Here is an 11,056-nt window from a genome sequence, read left to right as displayed (position 1 = left end):
CAACGCTATACTCGCGTTCAATCCTGTGTGTGAGCACATACTCATCTGTTAGGGTGGCAGCTTCTGCGGCAGTCTTCACTTTATGCTCACTGATATGAACAGCAATATGACTAGGAAAAGAGTTTTTAAATTGTTCCAGAACAATCAGGTCACATAGAGCATCATAAGTATCTACCTTCACAGCAGAACACCAGCGACTGAAATGAGTACACTGCTCCCTCGCAAACTCAACATGTGTCTGCCTACTCGACTTCTCCCATGTCCGGAACCTCTGCCTATATGCCTCAGGTACAAGCTCATATGAGCGCAACACTGCAGCTTTAACTGTCGCATATTCTCTACTCTCAACTATAGTTGGAGCAGAGTACGCTTCCTGTGCCTTACCCGTCAACACACACTTCAAAAGTAAAGTGCGATCGGAGTCGGACCACCCCCTACTCTCGGCCACACGCTCGAAGAGTGAAAAAAATATGTCTGGGTCACGCTCACAGAACTGAGGAACCAACCGCAAGCTACCCGCAACATCAAATAGACCAGAGACCCTTGGAGAAAAACTCACCCCTGTCTCAGATCCACCCAAACTCAGCCTACGATCTTCCAACTCAAGTCGCTTCCGCTCCACAACGAATTTCTCTCGTTCCATTTTCGCTCTCTCCCGTTCCCAGAAGAAGCAACTCCCTCCTCTGCCAAAACGCCAAACCAACTTCACGCAAAAGCACATCCAGCCCGGCACCAGCAACCTGCAATTGAGGTCCGAGAACCCCTGTTTTAAACAGATTAGCTTTCACAATTGCCTTAATGTTTTCCTTCATTCTTTTATCCCCAACATCCAACTCATAATACTCAGCAATTTTCACTAACTGTTCACGTGAGCAGCGCTCCAACCACTCCTCTGATGGAGCTCGCAAAAAATCCTCCACACTAGCCATTCTCAGCTCCAGTACAACCAAACCGTTACCGTGGTCTTGTCCCTCTAACTGCCTAATCAAAACTAACCAACTAACTAACTGCCCCCCTAGTCTTCAGGCGTTTTTGCGGTGGGTATTTACGCACTGAAACCCGCAAGCCCGGTGAAGCAAGCAGTAACTGCCGACCCCACCAGCAGCTTGGGACGTGCTCCCGAGAGTACTGCTCCAGCCACATTTAACACCACACTACAAAACCCCCCAGCAATCTTCCAAGGGAAGTTGCTCTTCACCTATCAGGGACAAAACAACGGCAACTCTAATGATCACACATAGGACAAAGCACAGAAAACACTACCTTTAGCACAAGTTCCTCCTGTTACAGCCACTTAAATTAACCAAAACAAAATGGATTGCTTACCCTCTAGTCCAAGTCTCCCGCGTCAACAGAATGTGAAGTCATTCACCAATCACTGAACTTAACAAGCTACAACCGCTCACTAACGTAAAACCTAACGGATCTTACAAACTACACAAATACAAACCCCGGTCAACCAGAAAACCGACGAGCCCCCACTTGTCACAGCCTGGCTCTTAACTGTGGCAAAGATGGGAGACCAGACTAAAGAGTGAAATTATCTTACATTTATTCACAAAACAAGACCATAAACAACCGAACATATATATATAAATGTCAGTAAGCAGTAGTGTAAGCATGTGTGTGAAAGTGTGTCAAACAAATAGAACAAAAGCAATGGCTGCATCAGCAAGAGCCAGCCCAGATCTGCAGAAGGGCGAGCCTTATATAGCACCACACCAGCCCAGGTGTCTCATCAAGAAGATGACCCTCCCACGACCTGGAACCTGCAAAGGGAGAGCAAAGCAGCAAAGAACACAGAGGCCCCTAGTGGAGTGGTGGGGTCGTCACAATACCTTATGAAGAGCCCATGCAAGTTAACGGAGCGTTCCACAGCATTGTGCAGACCCGTGTAGCAATCCATAATAATTCAACTCGATTTTTATTTTATTTTTTTATTTTATTTTTTACAAGTGGTGGGTACAAAATGAATCTTGACAAAATCTGGTGGGGACGCGTCCCCGACGTCCCCGGCGTAATCAACGCCTATGCCTTTCTCTAATAAGAGACATCTCCCCATCTCAAACAGGGTTCTCCACTGTCTCTCGGCTGTACCGTTTTGGTGGGGAGAGTATGGGGATGACGTTTCATGTCTTATACCCTTTTCCCTTAACAGTGACTGAAAAATATCGCTTGTGTATTCAGTGCCATTATCTGATCTTATACACTTGACCCTGCCATATGGCGCACTGTCTGCAAGGAATTTCTTTGTAAATAGGGTCGTGTCACTTTTGGTTTTAAGCAAGTAAACTAACACAGCTCCTGAAAAATCATCTGTGAATGAAATAGCATCTCTGTTCTGCCATCTCTGTTCAACTTCCCGAGATATCCATCTCGGGAAGTTGGTTCAATGGGGCCTGCTAAGTCTGTATGTACCAGCTCCAGGGGCGCACTAGCTTTTGCACCGGCTCTCTTATTTTTGCTTTGGCTGAATTTTCCCTCAGTGCACACATTGCAGTCTATCTTGGTGTTACCTGTGATCTTCATACCCTCTAGCACATTTGGTGATTTTAACACATCATTAATATTGCAGTGTCCCAAAATCTCCTGCCATGTTTTGACATCACAAGATAAACTCACTATGTCAGTGGACATCATATCATTAACTGAATTTGTAACACATCGTTTGTTATTTACCATTTTCAAGTAGTACAGTCTCTCGTGCACCTCTATGGGGAAAACAGTCTTTGTGAATCAGTTCATCCCGTCCCTCTTGGAATGTCACCGTGGCTCCATTAGTCGTAGCTGCTTTCACAGAGAATATGTCCTGTGGATATGACGGAATGAATAAGGCCTTCTTCAGTGTGACCTTGCTGCATCTTCCTTCTCTGTCCTGCAAACACACCTCTGCGTCCCCTCGTTTCAATGCCACGTTGTTCATCCTGGTTCCATCAGCTGGATTAAAAGTCTCGTCAAATTTTGCAAATGCGTCTTCCTCAGTGATGATGTGTGATGTTGCTCCACAATCTACCATTAGTCCGTTACTTTTAATATTGTCCGGGAGGAATTTTTGACTGACCTTGAATACGAATGTTTGTTCTTCCTCTTGGTCTTTTTGTCCATCCGCGATTTGTTTGACATCATCTTTGTGATTTGTTTTTCTCCTGCATGTCTCGTCACTGTGTGTGGAGCTTCTGTGGTAGTTGCACCATTTTGGCGCACTTCTTTGGCGGCACTCTTTCTACATATGGCCATGGTTTCCACATCCATAGCAAACGATAGACGACATGTCTGCTTTCATTACATTGTCCGATTTTGTTTTAGTGTCGAACTTTTCTGTCTCTTCACAGCTTCGTAGTTTACTTTTAAACTGGATAAACGTTAATTCCTCGCTGCTCTGCGTCGTATGAATGGCGAACGGTTTATATGATTCTGGAAGTCCCTTCAGAATCATGGCTATTATCTCCTCTTTTGCATTTCTTAGCGAAGTGACTGTCTTTTCAGCTCGGATGATGTAGTCTGTCACAGTTTCTCCCGACTCCTTTTTTAATGAAGTTAGTTCTGTGTATAGGGCAATAATTCTGGGCTTATCCTGACTGGCGTAATGGCTCCTTAATATTTGCAAGGCTTTACTGCCGTCATCAGCCGCCTCTCTCATCACCAACGATAGGCTTTTATCATCCAGGAATTTAATTAGTTCCGCGTAGCATTCTTCGTTCTTTTCTGGATCTGGATCATCCGTTGAGAGTATTGTGTCCTTCAAGCCGAGCATTCGCATGTGGCCGAGAAACCTCGCTTCCGACAGTTCAAAATTATTTTCATCTCCGTTGAAGACTTACCTTTGCCATCTTCCTCCTCTTGTATCACGTCTGGGCCCATAACCTGTTGCGTTTTCATGTTCGTCTGTCATGTTGATAAAGAATCACGTCTTACATCTCTTCCTTTTTCTGTTTATTAATTTCTTCACAGCTCGGTACATCATCAGCAGCCATGGCATGTGCTTAGCTTGTGCTTGCTTGCACTTCTATACAGAAACAAATGAAACAACCAATCACATCGGTGTACTATAAAGTTGGCTACAAAAATAGGTCGTAATCCACATAATATAGGGGTATATTATTAACAAATTAAATAACATGAGCAAAAAGATTTCTGCTCGGTACAAAATATACCGACCAATCACAACCGTGTGTCTTACATGAGGTAGGATAAATACGCTGCGCTGTACAGGCATTTTCAACAACAAAGAAGGCTGCAGCAGATGTAGAACGGTCTGTTAATAACACTATCTAGACAGTATTAACCTAACTGGACGGGATATTTCCACTAAAAGAAGAACAGACGACTGCACATTTTGTCGAAAAATCTGTTGATAAATTCCACAAAATGACGCAAGAGTAAAATTAACGTCAACACCAAAGTAAAATGAACGTCAACATAAAAGCACCACCATGCCAACTCCAACGCCTTGCGCAGATGTGACAGAGCCTGACCCAAACGCGACCATAATTTCTAAATATTTGTCCCAACCCGACCCGGCCCGGCCCGTCGGGTACCGTCGGGCTTGGGTCGGGTTTCCATGCTCTATTCCAGACTAATGGCAGTTTTCAATGAGTCTGTGTGCATGTCATGATCTCGACATTTGTGGTATAAAAAGCGACATAAAGCACTAATGCAAGACCAAAGTGACCACTGCGAAGTTCAATGTCTCGAGAGCTGTTCGTCTGGTTTTAAATTATGTCACCACCGTGGTTTAGACGATTATACGACATATTTAGTTTACACACTCAATGTAGCCAAAATTCCAGTTTCTATTTTTCTTATCTGGCTCAATCTAGTGGACATTTACTGGGGTACAGCTCCAATAGCTCTTCAGGTCAGATCGCAGAATGTGATGTGTGACACGACATGACACGAATTTGAGAATCTCATCACCGTTCCTTTCAGTCACACAAATTTCAACATGATACATTTTTGGTACAGTGTTAATAATAGTTTAATGCAGTTCAGATCTGTAGGGTCACACTTTGGCACACACTTTGTATCATGTGTTTTGTCATTTCCCATTATCTGCATGTAAGATTACAGTCCTTACTGCTGAGTCATACAGGCTTTGACCCAACTCAAGAGCAAGGGAAACATGTTTTTATCCGGCTGTGTGCATTTTCGGTCACTAATGATTTACCACTTATTCAAATTAAAATACATAATTTATGTACACACATGGTTTAAACAATCAATTATACTGCATATATGTTTTAGACTCCAAAAAATAAATGGGATTGTAAAATAAACGTATCTTTCCAACTGGTCTTGAACAAAAAACAGTGGATAGCATGCAAACTATTCCAATATAGAAAGGTGGTAAAGCTATGCAACATGATCAAAATGAAAGCCAATTAATATGTGCAAAAGCACAACGAAATTAAATGATGTCTCTCTTCAAATGTGTTATAAAATCCGTTAGTACTGTTTTCCTTATCTTAACTCAGTGTTAATTGCATCATATGAAACACCAAGCCTATATTTATATAGTTGCAGCACAGTCCTTGTCTATTGGACTTCAATAAGAAGTCCAATATAATCGATAAGATAAAAGTGAAAATTAAGTCGAACAATCACAAATTCATATTTAGTATTTTTGAGATAAAATTAAGATAAGAGGTAGAATTGTTGGGCAGATTTTATCGTGGATGGAGGATTACAGTTTCCTTCGACTAAACGTAAGCTTGATCGGCTCCTTGGGCTGAAAAATCGAATTAAACTCCAGAGGTACCTGAAGGAAGAAAGAAAGAAAGAAAGAAAGAAATGTAACATGTCTAAATATGGCAGATACTTTATCCAAATCAACAACAAGTTGATATTGAAGCAATTAGAAACATGGTGTGACCTAGTTTCCACAATCAACCAGGTGTCAGCATCAGTCAGGAAAGAAGTGTGTCTTACAACGGTGTCCTTGCAGGTCTCCACGCAGTGATCCCGCAGAAGGCGCACCAGAACCATCTTCATGACCATCACAGCGAAGCGCATCCCCACACAGTTTCGTGGACCCAGGCCAAAGGGCATGTAGGCATAGGGATGGATGTCCTCCCCGTGGTCTTTACTGAATCTGAGAAACACAAAACACAGGAGCACTTACTGACAGGTTTGCTTTTGTGTCTGTTAAATAATGGAAGGAAGGTATAGCAAACTAAAGCTGGAACATCGTGTTGTCAGCCATCAGACCAATTCTTTATTCCAGCAGATGAAGGAATTGCTTGGTATAATTGAGCAGAACTACATTTAACAACCTTAAGAATGGGAACTAGGGTAATAGTAATATTTTTTGTTGGCATATAGTATGACCCTATGACAATATATTACACACCATACACACACTATACATGTCAACTAATGTTACCTATCAAGTTCAAATTGTTAACTAGCCTAGATATCCCGAACTAGGGCAAATTAATTGATAGAGATACATCAATCTCATATAAACTATTGTATAGAGAATCCCATAGGCGGTTAGTTTCTAAATACCGTTCTGGTTTGAAGAGCTCAGGGGAAGTCCAGAAGCGGGGGTCTCGGTGAATGTTTGACAAAGGGACCCCCACCGCTGTCCCTTCAGGGATGGTGAGTCCATTGATTTGGAAGGTTTTTTTGCACACTCTGTCAATTAGAGGGGCAGTGGGCAGCAACCGCATGGACTCAGAAATCACATTGTCCAGGTACTCCAGATTCATCAGGTCCTCATAGGAAACAGGACTCTAGGGCCAAACAGAATGATATCATCACATCCTTACTAACTGTAACTGACAGTTCCACAGGGTTCTAGTCCACCAACCTTGAGGGGCAGATCATCCTTAGAGTCATTTATAACTAGTTCATAGAGAAAATGGTTTTCAAAGAAGTGAAACAGAAGAACTATAAACTAGGCTGGTGACAAGGCATAACTCCATTTGATTCCATGTGTACCATCAGTCTCAAAACTAAGAGAAACTCAACTAAAATACATTTATCGGTAGGGGAATGAAATTAATATATTCATATTTGTAACTTCCCCAAGTCTTATGAAGACTACTTAACCTTTTCATGTGGAACATGTTGCATTTATTATCCTCACCAATGATGAAACTGACTGTAAACTGTAAACTTCTCAAGCACCAAAACATGAGAAATATTGGAGCAAACCAATTACATCTTTTGAAAAGTGCACGTCGATCTTTTGCTGTAGGGTTTGCTGAGCGTCAGGGTTCAAGGCCAGGTTGTACAGGATGTAAGTCAGCGTGGTACTGGTGGTGTCAAAACCGCCAAATATGAAGAGAAACGCCTGGGAGACAATCTCTGGATCAGTCATACCTGGACACAGACGAAAACAGGCAAAATAAATAGTATTATGAATTTACGAATATTAATGTTACAAATGTAACATGAATTAGTGTCACATTTTAATCAGCTGTTTAATGTCAATTTTAGATGGAAAACATATTTCTTGTTGATTCATTACATTATTTAGGAAGTTTTCAGTTTTTTTTCTGTGTCAATCTCGTTTTGCAATTGTAAGACGTGTTTAAATTTAAGCAACCAGAAAGTTATGCTGAAGGCTAGTTTGTGTTACTCCACACACACTTATTCAACTGTCCTGTCTTCACTACCATCTCTCAAACAATTCTCCTTGTACTGCCCACCGAGGAAGCCTCCAACAACCTGCTATCCTCCCTCTCCTCCTCTTTGGACTCTCTCTGTTCTTTCCACTCCAGACCAGTGCGATCATCAGTGTGAGATCAGACTGCCCTGACGATATCTCTCAATACCTTCACCTCCTCTCAGACTTCACCTCCATTGTGTCAACAGCCAAATCTACCCAAATCTACTAGATCAAAATCAACTCCAAACTCCAACCCCCTGTGACAAAAATTCACACATTCATACCAACAGGCCACATATGTCCTTGGCGACTAGAGAGGCTTCTTTCTAATCTATCAATTCTAGAGATAAAAGCGGTACAGGGTGTTCGAGAAACTCAGACACTCAAGGCCACAAAATAGTGCAATTCCCGCACATAGCCACAAGGGATCAGCACCGAGTACACATACGGGTATCCAGGAGGCGGGAGTTCATCACCATGCTTAGCCAAACAGAGCACATAACCAATGCTTAGCCAAACAGAGTCCACGCCTGCCCATTATTAAAGTCACAACACATAGCCCAGGGGGCCAGAACGCTCCAGATAAAGCATCCATCAGATGTCCTACAAAGTGTATCTCCACGCGTCCATATAATATTCCTCTCCTTTTGCTTCATAGATATAATAGCAAACCTATACCAAATAAAGTGAGTTACAAGCGATCCTGACTCGATTACCTTTTCTAAAAGAACGCAGCACCGCCAACCTCCAACTACACTTCCTTCCTCCCTCCAGCCTCACTTTGTTACTTAGTTTACCAAGAAGGTGAAGGACATCAGCTCCTCTTTTACCACTGCCCCAATCCTCCCTCCCCTATATCCTCAGCTGTTTTTACCCACTTTATCCCTCTCTCCTCCGAAGGTGTCAACAGAATAGTTACATTTAACCAAGCCACCACCTGCAACCTTGATCCGAACCCCTCCTCCCTCCTCCAGGCCGCCTCGAGCGACATCCTGCCATTCCTCATCACCCTTATCAACTACTCCCTCAGTTCACATCCTTCCTGACAAATAGCACCAATCAGGTCATACCTTGTCCGAACCCTGCAATCTCGACACAGAGACTTGAGGTGTCCCTCAAGTCTCTATACTGGGGCCCTTTCTGTTCTCCCTATGTACTAGATCATTGGGCTTTGTAATCGCATCACATGTTTTCTTGCCATCACTGCTACGCGGATGACACTCTATTCGTCTCTTACCCCTCCTCTAACAGCACCCTGATCGCAACACGCATCTCAGAATGTCTGGCAGACATCAGCACTCACCTGAAGCTTAACAAGACTGAGCTCTTCCTTGTGTGTACCGTAGATCTGTAGTAAGCTGGGTTTCATGTATAAGATAACTAATGACATTCATTAAAGCCCATATCAACGTGCCCACATCAGCCCGTGTTTTGTTACAATATTATCTGCCACTGCAAGCATTTAACTGTGTTGTGTGTTTATTTTGTACTGTTTTTTTATGTCTGTATTAATTTGCTTTAGTTGTCTGTTTGTTTTGGGAAGGGGAGGGTGGGAGGTTGTATTGTAATTTCCAGAAATAAATCATAAAAAATGAAAAAAAAGACTGAGCTCCTCCTTATTATAGGGAAAGATTGCCCTCACATGGACTTACTGGTCACTGTCGAGTACATTGCAGTAAACCCCTTAATGTATGGTGTACTTCCTGTCACTTAATGTATGCACTTATTGTATGTTGTACGCCCTTGCACGTAAAAATAATACTTAGCATTGTGTAGCATCTTATCCTAGCTATCTTTGTTGCATACGGGGAATGGGTTCACCTATAAATTGTAAGTGCTTGGTACTTGGTTCTATTACCATCCTTACTGTACCGACAGCAATATATTGTTTCTTTTTCTTCTGCATGTACTAATTTTAAGGCACTTTGGATAAAAGTGTCTGCTAAATGCCCTAAATGTTCTCCATCTCCAAAATAACAGAAAATGTGCTTTGGTAGTCCAGAAATTCTATAACGCTCATGACCCCTCTTTCTCTGTTCCCTTTCAAGGTTTCTTCCCTGCTAATTAGGTGAGTTTTCCTTGACCTTTTAGAAGGTTAAGGGCTCCCCACATTCTTGTGTCAACCTGCATTCAATTTTTACATTTTCTTTAGTACTTAATTAAGTAGTCTAGTAATTTCACGTCATCATCGGCCATCCTCGTACCTTTACTTGGCTCTACTCCGTCCTTAATGTCAGACTCCTGGATCTCACTTTCAATCATCAGCTGAAGGAAATCACTGTGTCCCTAAACAGAACAGAAACAACTCAAAACGGGAAAAGTTAACACAAGATGCTTCATCCTATGGAGAGCATTTAAGTCCTGTCGCAATACTGCCCCTACCACCTCCCACTCTGCCTACAATTGTAATGTCTGCACCTCTACAAACTGTAGGAAAAAAACAAGGGGCTTACAGATTTATCTTCCTTGTGGTCATGCTGGACGCGCCTAACAAGGTTATAGAAGTAATCCACACTGGTTTTGTTCAATACTGAGATGCCAGTCAGCCTAAAAAGGTGTTGTGTAAACGGCAAAGCCACTGAAAGAGAAATACATAATAGTGACTTATCAAACCCAGTGTTTTGCAGATAATATGGCAGCGTCCGCTTGCTCATTTTCTTTCCATCACCAATATTAGGAATAGTTGAATATAGAACGTACTTATTAGAAAAAAAGGCCATATTTTGAACTTCAAGAGATTTCTGAGTTGAACGCTGAGAGGAGCATCTGGATTGACTGTGGTGTCGGTGTCAATGCTGAAGGAAGCGCTGGTCATTACATCCAAGCTGTAGGGGCCGACAAATCTAAAAAGAAAGTGATTGAAATGTGACTTTTCCAGTAATTCCAACTTCTGTTCACTCAGTATTAAAGGCTTCATCAAAATAACACAGTTCTATGATCGTCTTATTCTTATATCCCTTCCTACCGATTACCCACAATTACCCACATTTATTTGCAACTCACAAGAAGTTGCAAATCTGTACTCACAAAAAGGGAACACCATTACACTTCTGTAAAGTAGTGGTGTGTAGCAGTGTGTGTCTGTGTGTTATAAACTATACAGATATTCCAACACTATCAAACACCAAACTCATATTTTTAAATGGGTTTAGTACATGGATTCATGTAACCGCTGTGTTAAATAAAATTTAACATTGTGTGTATGTTTGTTGTTGAACTTGAGTACAAGTGCCACTTTAAAAACAAACATACTTTTTTACATCCACAGATTGGTCCGGCTTTTCAGTGTCAAGGGTTTTAACAAGTCGGTCAGCATAGCGTTCAACAATGGGAAAGACCTTAATGAAGAAGAAAAAAGAAATGTAATGAGATTTTACACGCTTGAACCACCATCATGTAATTCAGGCTTTACAATTCACTGGAAAGGAAACATTGCTTGTT

General features: G+C 42.0%; 1 protein-coding gene across 2 annotated transcripts in view; it reads right to left on the bottom strand.

Annotated features, from left to right (window-relative positions):
• Nucleotides 1-4,953: 4,953 nt before the first annotated feature.
• The window catches only part of LOC115559586 (cytochrome P450 3A27), a 28,338-nt gene continuing 22,235 nt past the window's right edge, over nt 4,954-11,056 (bottom strand). For both annotated transcript variants that reach the window (XM_030378475.1, XM_030378474.1), the window contains exons 6-13: nt 10,868-10,953; nt 10,316-10,458; nt 10,069-10,193; nt 9,820-9,901; nt 7,166-7,326; nt 6,508-6,734; nt 5,929-6,091; nt 4,954-5,758 (exon numbers count right to left, since the gene is read on the bottom strand). In XM_030378475.1, coding sequence (XP_030234335.1) covers nt 5,684-5,758; nt 5,929-6,091; nt 6,508-6,734; nt 7,166-7,326; nt 9,820-9,901; nt 10,069-10,193; nt 10,316-10,458; nt 10,868-10,953 — 1,062 coding nt within the window. In that variant the 3' untranslated portion in view covers nt 4,954-5,683. The remainder of the gene's footprint in view (nt 5,759-5,928; nt 6,092-6,507; nt 6,735-7,165; nt 7,327-9,819; nt 9,902-10,068; nt 10,194-10,315; nt 10,459-10,867; nt 10,954-11,056) is intronic.

The sequence above is a fragment of the Gadus morhua genome, chromosome 15 (genome assembly GCF_902167405.1).
Source record: "Gadus morhua chromosome 15, gadMor3.0, whole genome shotgun sequence".
Taxonomy (NCBI): domain Eukaryota; kingdom Metazoa; phylum Chordata; class Actinopteri; order Gadiformes; family Gadidae; genus Gadus; species Gadus morhua.
This window is presented reverse-complemented; position numbering and strand designations above follow the sequence as displayed.